Raw genomic sequence first — 20,211 nt, 5'->3', positions numbered from 1 at the left:
GGCACTGGTGCACCTCAGTCCCTCTTATTCTCTGTCTGCAGCACCTAACAGTCTCCTGTGGGTTGTAATACTTCACGCTAATGTGGGGTGTTGGGCTGTTCCTGGCTGGCACTGGGGGCCTGGGATATATACACGGTCAGACTAAGTGATCTTTTGGCCTTGAAATCTGAGTATAGCTGTACTGGTCCTATCATTGGGCAAGGATAGACTTTCACCACTTCATTTAAGAGAGAGAGAGAAAAAAAGATAGGCCTGTGGTAGCTTGTTTAACTACTTCTAGGACAACCCTTACCATATGAGACATGCTACTTTTCCCCAAAGTGTGAGGCAGCAGGCTTTGACCCAAGACCTTCTGATCCCCCAGTCACCAGCTCTACTGCTTGCACTATGGGAACAACTGATCGCAACGCAGGCTGTTAGCCTTGTGGCCCAGGCACTATGTGTGGGGGTTCAGTGTGGCACAGACTTTGCCCTAGTTTACACACTTATTTGCTAGACAGTATTAGCATTGTGGGCGTAAGGCTGCCTTGGTTCGATACTGTGCATTGGGAGGACAGCGTGCTAATGGTTAGGCTGAGCCAAACCCTTACAGGCAGTGTGACTGAGGAGTGGCACTGCGCTACCGAAGAGCTAGGGTCTGGTCCCAACTTTGCCATCCGTGACTTTATTTGTAAAATGGAGGGTGTCACATTCTCCTGCTTCGGGGGGGGGGGGGGAAGGAGGGATGAGCTACCTCGCTCACTAATAAGGGTTGTGAAGTACAACAGCTAGTGCAAGCCAAGATGTGAAACCAGGGTGTCCTGGCTCCCAGCATAGCATACCTTGTGCCAAGGCTGCAGTGTATTTTGTGGGGTTGTCTGTCAAACTCAGTGGTTTAAAGCGTTGAGATATTGGCAGTCATACAGCTGCAGCAAGCAGGACATTAGGGACCGTCCTACTTCACTAGTAACAGACTTGACTCCAGCCCAGGGGCGACCAACCTGAGCCTGAGAAGGAGCCAGAATTTACCACTGTTCATTGCCAAAGAGCCACAATAATATGTCAGCAGCCCCCCCCCATCAGCTCCTCCCAGCACCTCCCGCCCACCGGCAGCCCCGCCGATCAGCACTCCCCTCCCTCCGCATCAGCTGTTTCATGGCATGCAGGAGGTTTGGAGGGGGTAGGGGGAGGAGTGAGGGCATGGAGTGGGGGGCACGGTGTGTGGCAGAGCCAGCGGTTGAGCAGTGAGCACCTCCCGGCACATTGGAAAGTTGGTGCCTGTAGCTCCAGCCCCAGAGTCGGGGCCTATCCAAGGAGCCACATGTTGGCCACCCCTGCTCCAGTCCATCTAAGAGGGAAAAGTGAGGATATGTTTGTAAAGTTCACATGACTTTTTCCCTATGCTTTCCCCTTCTCCTCCCTGTCTGGCTATTTGTCTGCAGCCAATCCTATGTGTGCAGCAAGAAAATACAAATAAAGGATTCAGTTTCATCTATAGATGCCATGTGTTTATTACCCACTCACAGAGTATTACAGCATTTATCCGCCACAATACAGAATAAATAAAGCCACAAAAATAAAAACACATGGTTAAATATCTGTTTCATTGATTCTACAAAGTGTGCTATATCGACAAAAAATATATAAGGACACTTGAATATTTATGGCTCAGTGATTATCAAGGAGCAGTGAACGAGATGAGTGCACCACCCCTAAATTTAGATCAGCAATTCTCAACCTTCGGCCCAATTAGCGCACAGCTGTGTGCTAAAAAAAATTCAAAATTTGCTGCTTTGGTCTGGCTGAGCAGGAGACAGAGTCTTACAGCTTGCTGGAGCACTCCTGCCAGCAGGGAGCTTGTGAGTGGGTCTGTGGATAGGTTTGGTGGGGGGGGGGCCCCTCTGGGCAGTGAGGATGTGGGGGGCCCTGGGAGCTAGGGGTTTACCAGGGTGCTGCAGAACCCCAGATTTCAGGTGGGGCTCCACTCCTGGCCCCCCTTCTCAGGTGCTGGCTGCTGGCCCGCTCAGCTCCTGGCCCAGTGCCAGTGCTCCCAGCTGCCCGGCCCCACACAGCAACACTCGGGTCCCGGCTGCTACCCAGCCCCACATGGTGGGGGCCAGGTCCAGCTGCTGCCCGGCCCACAGCCAGGGCACCATTCCTGGCTCTGCTCTGGGCACGGGTGCTGGGCATAGGGGACTGTGGGCAGTTTGGGTGGGGCACTGTCGTTCTCAACTTGCAGCCCACATAACACACTGTGGGCCGCATAAACAGGTTGAGAACCACTGATTCAGATGCTTTTCCAAACCTACTGCATCCCTTTCCTTCAGGCACACTTAGGTGGCCTCGAGCAAATTCACTCTAGATCTTTACACACCACCACCTCCTTTCCAACAGGTCCCCGCCCTCTTCCATGGTAACACCCTTCTGCATTCCCGTGCTCTTCATTTCAAAGCCTCTATGGGCTCCAGGCACTCTCTAGCTTTTGTCTGGCTCCTATGGCACCTGTCATGGAGTGGGCAGCACCGCTGCCAGGTTCATAAGATGTGAAGGGAGCCCAGGGCCTGCAGGGACGCCAGTGAGCTACTGGGTGGCTGCATTCACTCAACCTCCCTCCATCACATCCTTCAAAACCAGCATCCCTGAAACCTGTTGACCTGCTTTCCAAGCCCCACAACAAGGAAACAAGGCCCTCTCCCCACCAGGGATACCCACTGCCATCCTGCTCTCCCACTCGAGCTGTATGGGGAGGAACTGGCCTGAAGTTCAGGTTGATCGTTTGCTGGAGTTTTTTAAAGCCCATTTAAATCTCTGTTCTGTTGCTGTAAGCTCAAGCCCCAGAGAGACTTCAGGCATCTGTGTACCTCAGCTAAACTCTTCTACATTAAAGTCACTCGGATCAGCGAGAGGCAAGGACATTATTACCTCAAAGGGAGCTGAGAAAATTCAATTCAGAGTCATCCTGCAAGGCAGCCTTCGCTTGCACATTCTGCTCCATCGCAGTGTGTTGTAACAGGCAATAAGAAGGGGAGGGAGCCTATTGGCTTATTACTTATTCCTGCCTCTCCTCCTGTCAGGGACCAGCATGATGCAGCAGTGGGGTCAAATACCACTGTACAGGGAGGAACTGGGAAAAGGAAACTTAAATACAAATTATAATTACAAACAAAAATACAGGGGAAGGCATATCTCATGGACTGCTTTCCACAATGGCTCCTGACCCTATATTGCCCCTGATCTGTAAGTCATCCATGTAAGTTTACTTTCCATTACAATATACTGTGAGATGCTATGAGACATCAGTAATAGTCTGAAGAGAGTAGTTTCATGATTCACAAGAAATGTGAACTCTTGATTGAGCACTTTGGGCAATGTAATTTCCCACCCCTTTCCAAGGTCTGGCTTATCTGCACCCAGTGGCACAGCAGATGGCTCAGAAAGTTTGTTCCAGGCAATCACATTAATTCAACAGCCTCAAGTTCCCCATTCTCCTGTTGCATTGTGCAGCCAACTCTGTTATTGAAAAGACGAAACAGGCTTCCCTTCTGAGAGCTCTTGCCCGGGACAGACCGCTCCTTCTTCAGGCGATGCTTGTTTCGCTTGCAGATTCCTTGTACATCCCAGATTCTTAGCGTGCCATCATGGGAAGCTGTGTACAATAATTCATTGTGAATCTGGAACAATAGGGTCATACTTAATCCCATACTGCACATTTCAGAGTCACCACAATCAAAATACAGCTTGGAGGTTTAGTCCTTTACATTTAAGGCCCAATTCCCCACTGCAAGTCATAGCACATGGCATTCCAATATTTCTAATGCCCAGGTAACTGGCCATGTCAGTTTCCACAGAACATATGGAGAAATCTAAACTAAAACTTGCTGATTGGGATGTTGAGTTTTTCAAAGTAAAATCCCCTCCTCACCTGAATGCAGTTGATGATGAACTTGTGTCCTCGGAAAACCCTCTGCAGGACTCCTGTCTTTGAATTGAAAGCTCGAGCGCTGGCATCACCACTTCCTGTAAACACTAACACAAAGGAGCAATGAGGTCTTTTGAGGATAGCCATGTGATCCATCATAAAGGATCAGTTATTCGAGGAAAACATTTTTTGGGCCCCATTCTCCACTTGCTCATACCAGTTTAGTGTCATGGACACCAGTAAGGTTGCTCCCAATTTAGTCCTGTGTAAATGAGAGAAGGGTCATTCTGGGATGTATTAGCAGGAGGCTTGTAAGCCAGACACAAGAATTCTTCCACTCTACTCAGCACTGATAAGGCCTCAACTGGAGTACTACAGCCAGTTCTGAGCACCACTCTTCAGGAAAGATATGGACAAATTGGAGAAAGTCCAGAGGAGAGCAACAAAAATGATAAAAGGTCAAGAAAACATGACCTATGAGGAAAGATTAAACAAACCCATTTTTTTTTCCAGTCTGGAGAAGAGAAGACGGGGGGGATGGACATAACAGTCTTCAAGTATGTAAAAGGCTATTATAAAGAGAAGCATGATAAATTGTTCTCCTTAACCATTGAGGACAGGATAAGAAGCAATGGGCTTAAATTGCAATAAGGGAGATTTAGGTCACACATTAGGAAAAGCTTCCTAACTTTAAGGGTAGTTAAGCACTACTGGAACAAATTACGTAGGGTAGTTGTAGAGTCTCCATTAGTGGAGGTTTTTAAGAACAGGTGAGATAAACACTTGTCAGGGATGGCCTAGATCATACCTTGTCCAGCCTCTATGCATGGTTCCTTCTAGTCCTACATTTCTATGGTCTTTCCCACCATTGCTAAGCACTCTGGAGCTCCATCAGCAGAGTAGTGTAGACAATGCACCAGTAGCCACTGATGTTTTAATCACCATGAAATATAGGCTTGCTCTGAGCAGGGTTAGATGATGTGGGGCCAGACCCTCAGCTAATGAGAGTCAGCAGAGTTCCATTGAACTTCAGTGGTGCTACCTGGATTTAGTGTAGCTGAGGATCATGCCTCATCATAAACTGCCAGTGTGGAAAGTTTTGTGAAACAGAAGGGCATCCAAGGATTCACATTCTGTCTCCAGCCGCCTCATCCCTCAAAACAGATGACAAGGCATTGATTGACTACTGAAAGAGAGGAAATGGACAAACGTGGTAGTTCAGTATTATTTACTGGTACACCAAGCAACCTGTCACTGTACATCTAGTGGCACAAGCTTTGCAGATCTCAAATTAAGCAAGGGCAGGCTGGATCAGCAACTGCATTGCTCTTAGCGAGTACATTTTAGTTCACTCTTTCTTTCAGGATTTGCCTTTCGACAGGTATCCTTTATTTCCCTGTGAACTGTCATTTTGCATTTAAAGAGATTATTTGTATAACAGAGCTTCAAAAGGGCAATGTCAAAGCAAGTTCATCCAACATTTAGCTTGTATATAAATAAATTTGTATCCATACCTACCTACAAACCCAATAGAAACCCCTTTTATGGGGGGTGGTGGGGGGGTGGAGAAGAAGGGGTTAAAATTCAGTGGAAGGAGCAGTTCTTAAACAAGATTCCCTGGCAATGTTTGCAACACAAAAACTGCAGCACAGACATCTGAGTTGACTAAATTCATTTTCATTGTCCAAGCCCAAAAATGTAAGAGAGAAACACAAGCATAACCCGTGAAAGAGAAATTGCACTGAAAAAAATCAGTTTTAATAATCTGTGGTAGTTACAGAGGCAAAGAGAAGATGATGCATGGTTGCGTGGTTAGGATGCTAGCCTGGCCTCGAAGAGACTTGGATTCAATTCCCAGCTCTGCTGTGGACTTCCTGTGTGACCTTGGGCAAATTGATTTTTTTTCTCTGTTCCCCATCTGCAAAAATAATACTTTGTCTGGCTTGTCTTTTTTCAGCTGTAAGCTCTCTGGAGCAGGCATCGCCTCTGACTATGCATGTGTACAGTGCTGAGCGCAGTGAGGCTCTTATCTCTACTGGGGCCTCTAGGTGCTACCATAACAAATCATATTGTAAACAAATTACTGGTTATAAGGGGGCAGTTTCTCTTTTACAAGGTTAAAACAGTGTGTTTATTCTGCCCAAACAGGTCCCTAATGTTCTTCATGCCCACTTGATGTTCTATTTCCCAAATGGGACAAGTCAGCTGTCTCTCGTCAAATCCTTTTAGCTTTTATTATTATATTAAAAGCTAATAATACCCTTGTGAACACCTCTGTCACATGTTTCTCCCAGGTCTGGCTAACTATATCAATGCTGACTGCTTAGTCACAGAGTGTGGAGTGCTATGGAAAGAGAAGGGGATGAAAGGAAAGATGGCAAAGTGTGCAAAATCTGGCAATACTGGGGTAGCAGCTTGGAAAGTTTTATTTGAACTGTGTGTAATCTTTCAAGGGAGCCAATGTCAATTGATTTCCCAGCTGAGCTACAGAGCGAGAATTGTTTTGAGACTTTAGTTTTTCTCATGCTCTCATTAAACAAAGAAAAACCTCCCACCCTTTCACCCCTCCTGTCCTCCTCCCCAACAGGAAGTAGGAGTTACAATAGTGCATCAGAAAAGCAGTGTATATAAAAAGAAAAGGAGTACTTGTGGCACCTTAGAGACTAACAAATTTATTAGAGCATAAGCTTTCGTGAGCTACAGCTCACTTCATCGGATGCATGCAGTGAAAAATATAGTGGAGGGATTTTATATACACAGAGACCATAAAACAGTGGGTGTTACCATACAGACTGTAACAAGAGTGATAAGGAAAGGTGAGCTATTACCAGCAGAAGAGTGGGGAAGGGGACCTTTTGTAGTGATATATAGTGTATATAATTCAGTATAATGCCTCTGGGCTTGTCTACATGAACACTTTTTAAGTGCCCCAGAACAACTATGAAATCAAGTTAGCTTACTTGATTCTGATCATGACCAAGCAGCCAGTGTGGACCAAGGAAAACCATATTCAGCATCATGTCAGCTAATCATTGTTTACCCATGATCTGTATGTCTGAGTAGCTCATATTATTCTTTCCAATGTGCATTACCTTCTACTTGTCAACAGTTCATTTCACCTGCCATTGTACTGCCTTTTCACCTACATGAATGGATCATTAGTTCCAAATTACCCTACAACAATGCAGTTAGAGTTATTTTCAGGTATCCTAATTGAGGCAGATGTGGAAGAGGGAGCTGAAGAGAGAGCAGTGGCCTTGTGGATTGGCTCAGGAAGGGCATTTCTTCCATGTTTCCTGTATGCAAGAAGGTATGGAGACATTTATTGGGCAAATAGCACACCACAGCCGGAGCCGTTGTTCCGTAAATGGAGCCGGTTCGCATCTGTTTGCGTGAACTGGTTGTTAAATTTTGAAGCCGGTTTAGAACCGGTTGTTAAAGGGGTGGGCAGATTCCGGCCCATGGGCCACATCCAGCCCGCAGGACCGTCCTGTCCGGCCCACCTGAGCTCCCAGCTGGGGAGGCTCCCCCTGGCTGAGAATCCCTTTTTAATTTTTACTCACCCAGCGGCGCTCCGAGTCTTCGGCGGCACTTTGGCGGCAGGTCCTTCGCTCGCTCTAGGTCTTCAGTGCTGTCGAAGACCCGTAGCAAGTGAAGGACCCACCGCCGAAGACCCAGAGCGACTGAAGGAATTGGTTCTTCAGATTTTGGCAGCTCATCACTGCTCAGGGTGATAACTATCTAGGATCAGCGTTATACATGATCCTGAAGCCAAGAACAAAAAGCGTAAATGAGCCATGCTGGAAGAGATAGCCAACAAAGGGATTCAGAGAGCGGCGAGGATATGGTGAGAAGTCTAGGCTGTAAACTCTCTGAGGCGGGAACCATCTTCATTGTTTGTAGTACCTAGCACAACGAGGCCTTGATGGGGTTCATAGGCACAAGACATTAGTTATTTGCAGGAATCAGTAAGGGAGATTATGAGGATCTGAATAGGAGTTGTAGCTTTCAGGACAAAGTAGACAATGTTTTGGAAGGGGAAGGAGCCAAGTTTCAAAGATGTACATTTTAGTTTGAGAACAATAAATTGTACATTACACAAACCCAATATCTTGCTATACCTGCATGCTCAGTCAGTAGCGTAGCCAGGGGAGAAGCTGGGGGAGCAGCCACTCCGCCTCTGAGCACAAGTGAGAGTGCTGAAGGAATTGGCGGCTGTGATTGCAGAGCCCTTGGCCATTATCTTTGAAAACTCGTGGCGAACGGGGGAAGTCCCGGATGACTGGAAAAAGGCTAATGTAGTGCCCATCTTTAAAAAAGGGAAGAAGGAGGATCCTGGGAACTACAGGCCGGTCAGCCTCACCTCAGTCCCTGGAAAAATCATGGAGCAGGTCCTCAAAGAATCAATCCTGAAGCACTTAGAGGAGAGGAAAGTGATCAGGAACAGTCAGCATGGATTCACCAAGGGAAGGTCATGCCTGACTAATCTAATCGCCTTTTATGATGAGATTACTGGTTCTGTGGATGAAGGGAAAGCAGTGGATGTATTGTTTCTTGACTTTAGCAAAGCTTTTGACACGGTCTCCCACAGCATTCTTGTCAGCAAGTTAAGGAAGTATGGGCTGGATGAATGCACTATAAGGTGGGTAGAAAGCTGGCTAGATTGTCGGGCTCAACGGGTAGTGATCAATGGCTCCATGTCTAGTTGGCAGCCGGTGTCAAGTGGAGTGCCCCAGGGGTCGGTCCTGGGGCCCGTTTTGTTCAATATCTTCATAAATGATCTGGAGGATGGTGTGGATTGCACTCTCAGCAAATTTGCGGATGATACTAAACTGGGAGGAGTGGTAGATACGCTGGAGGGGAGGGATAGGATACAGAAGGACCTAGACAAATTGGAGGATTGGGCCAAAAGAAATCTAATGAGGTTCAATAAGGATAAGTGCAGGGTCCTGCACTTAGGATGGAAGAATCCAATGCACCGCTACAGACTAGGGACCGAATGGCTCGGCAGCAGTTCTGCGGAAAAGGACCTAGGGGTGACAGTGGACGAGAAGCTGGATATGAGTCAGCAGTGTGCCCTTGTTGCCAAGAAGGCCAATGGCATTTTGGGATGTATAAGTAGGGGCATAGCGAGCAGATCGAGGGACGTGATCGTTCCCCTCTATTCGACACTGGTGAGGCCTCATCTGGAGTACTGTGTCCAGTTTTGGGCCCCACACTACAGGAAGGATGTGGATAAATTGGAAAGAGTACAACGAAGGGCAACAAAAATGATTAGGGGTCTAGAGCACATGACTTATGAGGAGAGGCTGAGGGAGCTGGGATTGTTTAGTCTGCAGAAGAGAAGAATGAGGGGGGATTTGATAGCTGCTTTCAACTACCTGAAAGGGGGTTTCAAAGAGGATGGCTCTAGACTGTTCTCAATGGTAGCAGATGACAGAACGAGGAGTAATGGTCTCAAGTTGCAATGGGGGAGGTTTAGATTGGATATTAGGAAAAACTTTTTCACTAAGAGGGTGGTGAAACACTGGAATGCGTTACCTAGGGAGGTGGTAGAATCTCCTTCCTTAGAGGTTTTTAAGGTCAGGCTTGACAAAGCCCTGGCTGGGATGATTTAACTGGGACTTGGTCCTGCTTTGAGCAGGGGGTTGGACTAGATGACCTTCTGGGGTCCCTTCCAACCCTGATATTCTATGATTCTATGATTCTAAGTGCCGCCTTTTTAATTTATACTCACCAGGCGGCACTCCAGGTCTTCGGCGGCGGGGGCCTTCATGCACTCTGGCTCGGCGGGGGCCTTCACACACTCCGGCTCCTCAGCGGCACTTCGGTGGCGTGGGCCTCCACGCACTCCGGCTCAGTGGGGGCCTTCACGCGCTCCAGCTCCTCAGCGGCACTTCGGCGGCGGGGGCCTTCAGTGCCAGCGGGTAAGTACAGCGGGTGGCACCTTTTTTTATGTCCACTGTCCCTGTTCACTCCACCTAGCTACGCCACTGGCTCTAGTGCTAGCTGATGAACATGAGGTCAGAACCCAGCCACATTTCCAACCCATCCAGATATACTTTGAGGTGTGCAGAAATAAAAGGCTCCTGCTGCAGCCAGGGAGTAGAAGCAGCTGCATGCACCTGCACTAATGTTCTGCTTGGGAGAAGTGAAGGTGCTCTCAGCAACTGCTCACCAGCAGAGTGAGCGCCATACTTTGGTGCTGAATCTGGTAGCACTAGAGCAGGAGGAAGAGTCAGTCAAGATTTCACAAGATCTCACTCCTCACAGCTATAATGTTACCTTTAATATTCACTTTTAATCAAAGGAAAAACATCCATAAATAGCAGGGAAAATGAGACAAAATTTGTGGAACGGAAACTTACAGATTCCTGCATGGTATTTCAAAGTGCTAACGCTGTGTTTGTGAGTCTTGTATGTTTGGACTTGTTCCCCAGTGTCTGCTAACCAGCACTTCACCGTCTTGTCTGCACTCCCCGAATACAAGTATCGATTCACCAGCTGAGGGGGAAAAAGAAAAGAACATCGGGAATAGCCTCCTGGGAAAATTCAGAGAACTGCACTCAAGTGATTCATCCTCAGTCACATCTTCCAACTGAAAAAAAAAGCAAATAGCTTTTAGAGGGGGGTTTAAGCAAAACAGTTCTCTCTCTCAGAGCTGAAACAGAATTGCCTGATCCTGTATTCTTTGCACAGCCACATCCCTCATGGGGCTGCTGGGCCATAAAAATGGTTTCCAAATTTCAAACGAGGGAGAGATTAAGGGCCAGATTCTCTTTTGGTGAAAGTGGGCACATGTGTCTTGAAGTTTATGGAGCTGCATCCACTTGCAATAGTAGAGAGTTTGGACTAGTTTGTCAGTTTATAAAAGCACTAGACTAAAAACAATTGGGAAATACGTTATGAGATCACAAATTTCAAATAAAAAAAAACGTCAAAGAACAAATCCTAAGTAACAAAAAGGCAAATTTAAAAAAAACAAGTCAGAGGCTAATGGGATAACAACGGTCAAGGTCTGTGTTTTGAAATACTGTGTTTTCTTTGTAACTGTTTTGGATGTGTGTTTCCAGTATTGTTCAATGATGCAATAACATTTTTTAAAAAGCTGTTTTCAGACAGAATCCTAGAAGTGTTTCATAAATTATCTTAGCAATGTAGCAATTAAAAGAGTTTCCAATATTATTTGTATTACAGCAATACTGCCTAGAGGCTTCAGCTGAGATCAGGACTTCATTGTGCTAGTCACTGTAAATACACGTGGTAAGAGACAATCCCTTACAGTCTACACGGACAAGACAGGAAGGGCAGGAAAAGGGAAGAGTTACCTCCACCAGACAGATGGGAAACAGAAGGAAAGGTAGTTTAAGTGGCTTGTGCAAGATCATGTAGCAAGTCTGTGGCACAGCTGTGAATTAAACCCAGATTTCCTGAGTCATAGTCCAGTGCCTTAGCCACAAGGCCATCCTTCCTGTCATCATCCTTCCCTAATATGGGAAAGATTTCACTGAGTTCTTCTAACATACAGATAAGGAAATAAACCAAGACAAAACAGGCATCATTAAAATACTAAGATTGTAAATTCTTCAGAACAAGGACTCTGGCTGGGCGCTTGTCTGTAAAGCGTCAAGCATGCAGCTGGTGCTACATGAAAAAAAAGAAATTTCTCTTACCAAAAGTTCCAATTCAGGTGCCAGGGTAATCACATATCAGGTTTTTAAGGGCTGGTAGGAACCACCTTGGGACTGATTTAAATATGTAAAGAAAAGGGAGAAACAGGTGGTGATCGGAAGAAAAACAGAACTTGCACAAGGAATAATGGCTTATTTTCCCTATGAGCCCACAGGTTTAAAGGCTGTGATGTCCAGAAGCATGGCTTAAATTCAGCTGGAGCTGACTGGAACAGAGCACCGGTAAATATTTTCAAAACTTGACTCCGGTCTGATGCTGTTAGTTCCCAACTGGGGGACTGTAAGCTGGCTTCAGGAGGTCCACATAGCACCTCTTGTGGGGCTGAAGCCCCAAGCCCCTGGGTGCCTCCCATGAGGAATGGGGGTCGGGGGCTCTGGGAAATACTCTGAGAATTTAAGCCCTGTCCAGAAGATAACCCCTTGTCTTATCAAATTCTCTCTGATGTCAAGGGGAGTCCTGCAGAGAGACTGACTGCAAGATATGTACTAAACCAGCTTGACACGGACTTCACTTTTAGGCCATGTCTCTATTCCTATAAAATCACCCATTCCTTCACCATAAAGTAAGTTATTTAAAACACCTCTCCCCCTCCCACACACATAACACTCCATGTGGCTTCGCCCCTTTGCTCACCTCTGGATTTTGCAGATAAATTTGATTTTCTTCCTGCCCAAAATCCCATGTAGTGTCCTTAGTCAGCTCTGTAGCATAGGGGTGAATCACATCTTTACTGCTTGTACAGTATTATGAGAACCTCTAACGAAAGATACTTAAAGTGTTTATGATGGGGCTGTACTGCACTGGACGAGAGTAATGTGACAAACTCACACAGAAAAGGACAAAGATGCCCTTGAAGACACATGCACAAACCCCACCAAATTCAAGAGTAACTGTGCTCATGCAACTCGCCGCAGGCAGAACTTGGTACACAGGACCTCTTCCAAGGCCATGTCTCAGAAGCTCATAAAAACACACAATTGCCCAAAAACTAGTAGTTTGAAATTTCACATCTCATTAAATTTCTGATGCATCAGCAGCGGCACTACTATTACATCTCAAGAAGGGAAACGACGGGGTGACCTGCTATATAAACAGAGTTTGAGCTACACAAATAGACAGAGCTAATCTGACCCCTAACCTTAAAACCCAACCTAAGTGGGCATCGAAAATATTGTCACATTCCACTGCTAATTGGAAAAGGTTGGCTGGAGTTGGGATCCTGCTGGATTGTTCTTGGCCAACTCATGGTATTTCTGTTCCAAACATCTTACAAGAGGCAGAATCTACTCAACAAGAACGAATACTAAGTTACAGTCTCTTACAGGTACATGCCACTCTGCATTAACGGTACATTAGGTTATAGTGCTTGAGCTCTCCATTTAAGCGGGTATGAAAACATTTAAGTCAAACAAAATAACAGCTACGTGCCCTGGTTTGCTCTCCATCTTTATTTATCTGTAAGAAATACAATGTGGCAAATGAAGGGGGCTTAGCTGGCTAGTCAATGGAACCCACAGTGTAACAGCAGTGAAAACTTTCCCTGAACAGTCCTAGCTGTGACATGAAGGGATGAACTCTAAGAGTCTTTGTGAACTCTAGTTTAGTCTTTATTCAGCCTGTAGCCTCTGTAACAAGAAGGGTACCAGTTGTACTGATTGATAGGCTTTTCTATGCTGTTCACAACTACAGTGTATGGACATCACACCAACTTAATGAAATTAGACCCATATTACCCATTTGATATAAGAAAGTATTATCAGCCTCATTTTACAGACTGGAGAACTGAAGTATCAACATGTTAAATATTTTTTTGCCAAAGGTCACTCAGGAAGTCTGTGGCCGAATCAGGAACAAATCTCTCGAGTCCCAGTCCTTAACCACAACATAGATTCATAGATACTAAGGTCAGAAGGGACCATTCTGATCATTTAGTCCGACCTCCTGCACAGCGCAGGCCACAGAATCTCACCCACCCACTCCTATGAAAAACCTCACCCATGTCTGAGCTATTGAAGTCCTTAAATCATGGTTTAAAGACTTCAAGGAGCAGAGAAGTCTCCCTCAAGTCAACCATGCCCCATTCTACAGAGGAAGGCGAAAAACCTCCAGGGCCTCTCCAATCTGCCCTGGAGGAAAATTCCTTCCCGACCCCAAATATGGCGATCAGCTAAACCCTGAGCATATGGGCAAGATTCACCAGCCAGATACTACAGAAAATTCTTTCCTGGGTAACTCAGATCCCATCCATCTAATATCCCATCTCAGGGGATTAGGCCTATTTACCCTGAATACTTAAAGATCAATTACTTACCAAAATTATATTATCCCATCATACCATCTCCTCCATAAACTTATCGAGTAGAATCTTAAAGCCAGATAGATCTTTTGCCCCCACTGCTTCCCTTGGAAGGCTATTCCAAAACTTCACTCCTCTGATGGTTAAAAACCTTCGTCTAATTTAGCTCCCACTGGATTTGAAGCTGTAACCTATGTGGCACTCTGCACCCCAAAGCACCCCGTATTTACCATGGTGATGTAATTATGAGATGTTTTGTACAAAGTATGCCATGAGAGGTATTCTAAAAGTCTGGATCTGCTAAACATCAATATCTTGTTGGATTGTATGTGCTATCATTGCATGTGAAGTTATGAAATCTTGCTATGTGTGAGTTACTAAAATATGATGTGAAGCTGGAAATACCCCAAACTAGCCTTTCATGTACAACAATGGAGTAGACAGACAGTCTTAATTGCTGTCATCAACACCCATCAAGGGAAGAATCCACTAACACAGGAACTCTGTATGAGGAAGCCTCCTCCCAGGGAGCACGGAGACAATGGAGAATGTTTGGCCAATGGAGGCAAATCCCTTCCTTCCTCCCACCCCACCCCCTTTCACATTTATAGACTTTCCAGCAAACTGGAAGAAACTATAAAATACGGGGAGTGACATCTTGATTTGTCTTCACTCCCCCACAACTCAACACCTGAAAGAACCTACGGAAGACAAAGGACTTTGAAAGGGGGAGGGGAACCCAGGCTGCCAAGCAGATGCAGCTGGCACATCAAGAATCTGTAAGACTGCTTGTACCTTCAGTCAGGGTGAGATATTGCTTATTCAAATCCTGTCTAGTTTGTATGAGACTTAGATTGTGATTGTTTGATTTCCTAGGTAAGCTGCTTTGATCTGTTTGCTATCACTTATAATAACTTAAAATCTATCTTTCTGTAGTTAATAAACCTGTTTTATGTTTTATCTTAACCAGGGTGTTTTTGAGTGAAGTGTTTGGGAATCTTAGCTCTGTTAACAAATGCTGGAGCATATCTTCCCCACAGCAGGGCGGGGACAGAATAATTAATGAGCTTGCACCATACAATCCCTGTGCAGTGCAAGATGGTATAATTCTGGGTATATGCTCCAATAGGGGTGCAATGCTGGAGAGCTGGGAAATTGGCTGGTGCCTCCATTGTTGGTCCATGAGTGGCTTAGGTAAAGCACTCAGGTAACTTAGTTGTGTGTGTGGTGCCACCTGCTGTCGTGTTGGGTGATAACAGGGCCCAGAGGGACTGGCTGTGTGTCACCAGCAGAGCATGGGGAGAGGCCAACCCAGCTGAATAGTTAGGGGAACACAGCAGTTCCAACAGTTTCCAGGCTTCACCCTGGGGATACATCCCATCACAATCTAGATCTACCTATAGTACTTGTGTGGCACCCATCCCTTTACTATCTGAGTGTCTCTCAACACTCCTATGAGGCAAGGAATTAATAATATCCCCAATTTATAGATGAGGAATTAGGGAAGAAAAATTAAATGATTTGCCCAAGATCATACAGGAAGTTTATGGTGAAGCAGGGAATTGAATGTGGGTCTCAAGTCTCAGGCTAGCACCCTAACCACTAGGCCATTCTTCCTAGATGTGAAAGACTCCATATACCATTACCAACTCTTGACTTATCCAATCCTGTTCCTATTTTCTATTTTCATACAAAAACAAACCGTACAGACCAAAGAGTGAACTTTAGGGTGACCAGATGCCCTATTTTACAGGGACAGTCCCAATATTTGGAGCTTTTTCTTATATAGGCACCTATTCCCTCCCACCCCCGTCCCGATTTTTCACACTTGCCGTCTGGTCACGCTAGTGAACTTTCTAGTTTAGTAAGGCCTCACCCATTTGTTTTTCAGAGTAAAATTTGTTTCCAGGATATAAAATATGGAATAAAATACTTTAGGCAATCTCCTAAAAAATTCATTTGGCTACTGAAATGGAAAAATGACTGCAGTCTCAGGCTTGAAATAGTCTATATCATACAATGCATATCAAGTACACAAAATCCTAATTAGGTCTTCACTTTAAAATGTCATATAATCTAATTTTTAATTTATATTTGTTTCATTACAAAGATACAGATGTCTTATACTGACAAGAGTGCAAATTAATTTCCCATAATTTAGGTGGGAGAAGGGAAAAAAAGAGAAACTTTACACAACACCTTTTTTAAATATACCCAGGTCTGTCAGCTCCTGATTTATAAGTGATCAGAAGATACAATTACAAATTCTAATCTGCCACTGCCTGGAGAAGCAGTGATATCTTCAGAGCTGTACTTTTCTTAGCTGACTTTGGAGAAGCTTTGTTCGCTTTGGTCAATTTCCCAAGAGAGCTCCTGTCGGGGAAAAGCATGGCAAACCAAGGAGACTTCTAATAGATTAGAGAACACAGGCTGGGATTTCAGCTCTGATATCAATGAGAAAAGTGGACACTGAAGTGCCTAATTCAAAGAGGTATAAACATTTGAAAACTAGTTAGCTAAAAAAAAAAAAAGGAGATGGCAACCAGCTGCCTGGTTTTAAAGCCTTATTTACAAATGAATTATATGGAGTGGCTATCACTGCATAGCTGGCCAGAACTCCAACCCGTTCACTCGCCCTATTGCTGAGAGAGGCCTCTCCTCTGCACTCTTTGCTAGCTGAAACTCTAGCTCTCACCTAGGACAGATGAATAAAACAAATTTGAGCATACAGGCCACACCATTTTAGATATACTATTGCATGAGAAATTTCAGGCAGACCAGTTTAGTACTAGCAAAATTAGGGCAGGAGTAAAACAGATCATAATGGTAAAATTATTACCACTTTAGCTATGGTGAGGTCATCTTTGGGGTGGCCCTGCTCTTGGTTGGGGTCTCTAAGACACTACTTTACTACAAACAATACATGAACAACAATGTTCTCATCCAGGCAGCTCTCAAGACTGAAGAGGTCAGTAATGGCTTAATGTTCAGCAGTTTGGTGGATCTGAATATGCACAGCAGCTTAAGATTTCCCTTCTCTTTGTATGACGGTCAAAAATATCTGCAGTACAACTGCCTGGCTGGTACTTATGCCAAGGCTCATAGACATGTACTTTCCTCTCACAGGTACATTTCTGCCAGAGGAGAACAAGTTCACATCTCAGCCCTCCAATCAGATCTGGACAAATATTATTGGTGTCAGTGCATCCACATGTATTCCCAGTCACTCCTGTGTCTCTTCGCCTACCAAATTCCCAATTATCTGCTTACTCACCACATCAGTGGGCTGCATTCTCCAAACTTTTTCGCAGGAGACTCATTTAAACTGAGCTTGTTAAATTCAGAATCACTAATGGGACCAACTCCTGAAGTCCAACTATATGAGCTTTCAGCTGAGCTGGCCTTTACAGATCCTTTTCCAACCACATTCATTTTAATGAACAAAAAAAACCTCTGCAGACAAGAGGTTGTTTTCTGACAATCAGACTATAGTTATGCTGGCTGGATTCTCAGAAAAAAAACAAACAGTCCAACTCCTCCACTGCAGCTTGATCTCTTGGATTGGTGCTGAAACTACGCTTCTCTAGTACCCCTCAGGTATTGTACAAAAGTACATTACACTGATTTATATGTGGATCACCTGACTAGTTATAAAATAAATACTAAGGCAAATTACAAGATTTAAGAATATTTCAAATCCAGTTAACAACTGGACAAGTCGCTCCTCCTCTTGTGATCACATTAGGTCAGGAAATGGAGTGCAGGTGACAATTTAGTAGGGGGCACTCCTCCACCCCTTGAGTTCTAAAATTCAATACATCTTTAAGGGGGACTGGTCCTACTAAAGGTGCCATATTTTGGAAGAGACCCAAAGCTAAGTCCTTGCCTGTTTGTGGTCATGTTGCACTTTTCACCACAATAGGAATATTCCCCTCTGGCTTCCAAGCTAAATCCCAAACTCCATAACTTTGTTCTACTAACCTATGTTTTCAGAAGACCATAGGAGATTCCACACTAGTCAGACCCACTGGTCTATCTAGTCCAGTATCCCATCTCCAACAGTAGCCAGCACCAAAGCTCAGGGAAAGTATACACAACAGGGTAATTTTGGAGCGATCCACCCATCTTTCAGTTCTGGCTTCCGTCAGCCAGAAGTTTAGGGTCACCTCAAGCATGGGGTTGAATCCCTGACCATCTTGGATAATACCCATTAATGGACCTATCATCAATGAACTTATCTAGTTCTTTTTCTAACCCAGAACATGTGACTTGAGGGAGGCTTCTCTGCTCCTTGAAGTCTTTAAACCATGATTTAAGGACTTCAATAGCTCAGACATAGGTGAGGTTTTTCATAGGAGTGGGTGGGTGAGATTCTGTGGCCTGCGCTGTGCAGGAGATCGGACTAGATGATCAGAATGGTCCCTTCTGACCTTAGTATCTATGAATCTATGTTCTAATCACAACATCCATGGCCATGAGTTCCACAGGCTAATTGTGTGAAAAAACATTTCCTCTTGTTTGTATTAAACCTGCGGCCTATTAATTTCATTGGATGATCCTTGGTTTGCATATTGTGGGAAAGGGTAAACAACACTTCTCTATTCAGGTTTCAGAGCAGCAGTCGTGTTAGTCTGTATTCGCAAAAAGAAAAGGAGTACTTGTGGCACCTTAGAGACTAACAAATTTATTTGAGCATAAGCTTTCGTGCGCCACAGCTCACTTCATCGGATATATTCAGTGGAAAATACAGTGGGGAGATTTATATACACAGAGAACATGAAACAATGGGTGTTACCATACACACTGTAAGGAGAATGATCACTTAAGATGAGCTATTACCAGCAGGAGAGCGGTCGGGAGGGAGAAGAAAATCTTTTGTAGTGACAATCAAGGTGGGCCATTTCCAGCAGTTGACAAGAACGTCTGAGGAACAGTGGGGGGTGAGGGGGGCATCAGCTCTCGTCCCCTAATGCCCCTACTCTACTTGCGCTACATTGATGACATCTTCATCATCTGGACCCATGGAAAAGAAGCCCTTGAGGAATTCCACCATGATTTCAACAATTTCCATCCCACCATCAACCTCAGCCTGGACCAGTCCACACAAGAGATCCACTTCCTGGACACTATGGTGCTAATAAGCAATGGTCACATAAACACCACCCTATACCAGAAACCTACTGACCGCTATTCCTACCTACATGCCTCCAGGTTTCACCCAGATCACACCACACGATCCACTGTCTACAGCCAAGCTCTATGATATAACCGCATTTGCTCCAACCCCTCAGACAGAGATAAACACCTACAAGATCTCTATCAAGCATTCTTACAACTACAATACCCACCTGCTGAAGTGAAGAAACAGATTGACAGAGCCAGAAGTCACCTACTACAGGACAGGCCCAACAAAGAAAATAACAGAACGTCACTAGCCATCACCTTCAGCCCCCAACTAAAACCTCTCCAACACATCATCAAGGATCTACAACCTATCCTGAAGACGACCCATCACTCTCACAGATCTTGGGAGACAGGCTAGTCCTTGCTTACAGACAGCCCCCCAACCTGAAGCAAATACTCACCAGCAACCACACACCCACACAACAGAATCACTAACCCAGGAACCTATCCTTGCAACAAAGCCCGTTGTCAACTCTGTCCACGTATCTATTCAGGGGATGCCATCATAGGGCCTAATCACATCAGCCACACTATCAGAGGCTCGTTCACCTGCGCATCTACCAATGTGATATGTGCCAGCAATGCCCCTCTGCCATGTACATTGGCCAAACTGGACAGTCCCTACGTAAAAGAATGAATGGACACAAATCAGACGTCAAGAATTATAACATTCAAAAACCAGTCGGAGAACACTTCAATCTCTCTGGTCACTCGATTACAGACCTAAGAGTGGCTATTCTTCATCAAAAAAAATTCAAAAACAGACTCCAACAAGAGACTGCTGAATTGGAATTAATTTGCAAACTGGATACAATTAACTTAGGCTTGAATAGAGACTGGGAGTGGATGGGTCATTACACAAAGTAAAACTATTTCCCCATGTTATCGTCCCCCGCCCCCCCCCCCTCCACTGTTCCTCAGACGTTCTTGTCAACTGCTGGAAATGGCCCACCTTGATTATCACTACAAAAGGTTTTCTTCCTCTCCCCCGCCCCCCACTCTCCTGCTGGTAATAGCTCATCTTAAGTGATCACTCTCCTTACAGTGTGTATGGTAACACCCATTGTTTCATGTTCTCTGTGTATATAAATCTCCCCACTGTATTTTCCACTGAATGCATCCAATGAAGTGAGCTGTAGCT

General features: G+C 45.0%; 1 protein-coding gene across 2 annotated transcripts in view; it reads right to left on the bottom strand.

Annotated features, from left to right (window-relative positions):
• Nucleotides 1-1,460: 1,460 nt before the first annotated feature.
• WDR86 (WD repeat domain 86) overlaps nucleotides 1,461-20,211 on the bottom strand; it is a 43,390-nt gene continuing 24,639 nt past the window's right edge. The window contains exons 5-7 of one of the 2 annotated variants that reach the window (XM_038392359.2): nucleotides 10,267-10,402; nucleotides 3,902-4,005; nucleotides 1,461-3,650 (exon numbers count right to left, since the gene is read on the bottom strand). In XM_038392359.2, the coding sequence (XP_038248287.1) occupies nucleotides 3,432-3,650; nucleotides 3,902-4,005; nucleotides 10,267-10,402 (459 nt within the window). In that variant the 3' untranslated portion in view covers nucleotides 1,461-3,431. The remainder of the gene's footprint in view (nucleotides 3,651-3,901; nucleotides 4,006-10,266; nucleotides 10,403-20,211) is intronic. The other variant, XM_038392362.2, reaches the window with a different exon arrangement.

Source organism: Dermochelys coriacea, chromosome 2 (genome assembly GCF_009764565.3).
Source record: "Dermochelys coriacea isolate rDerCor1 chromosome 2, rDerCor1.pri.v4, whole genome shotgun sequence".
Classification (NCBI taxonomy): Eukaryota; Metazoa; Chordata; order Testudines; family Dermochelyidae; genus Dermochelys; species Dermochelys coriacea.
Note: the sequence above shows the minus strand (reverse complement) of the source record. Positions and strands in the feature narration are given on the sequence as shown.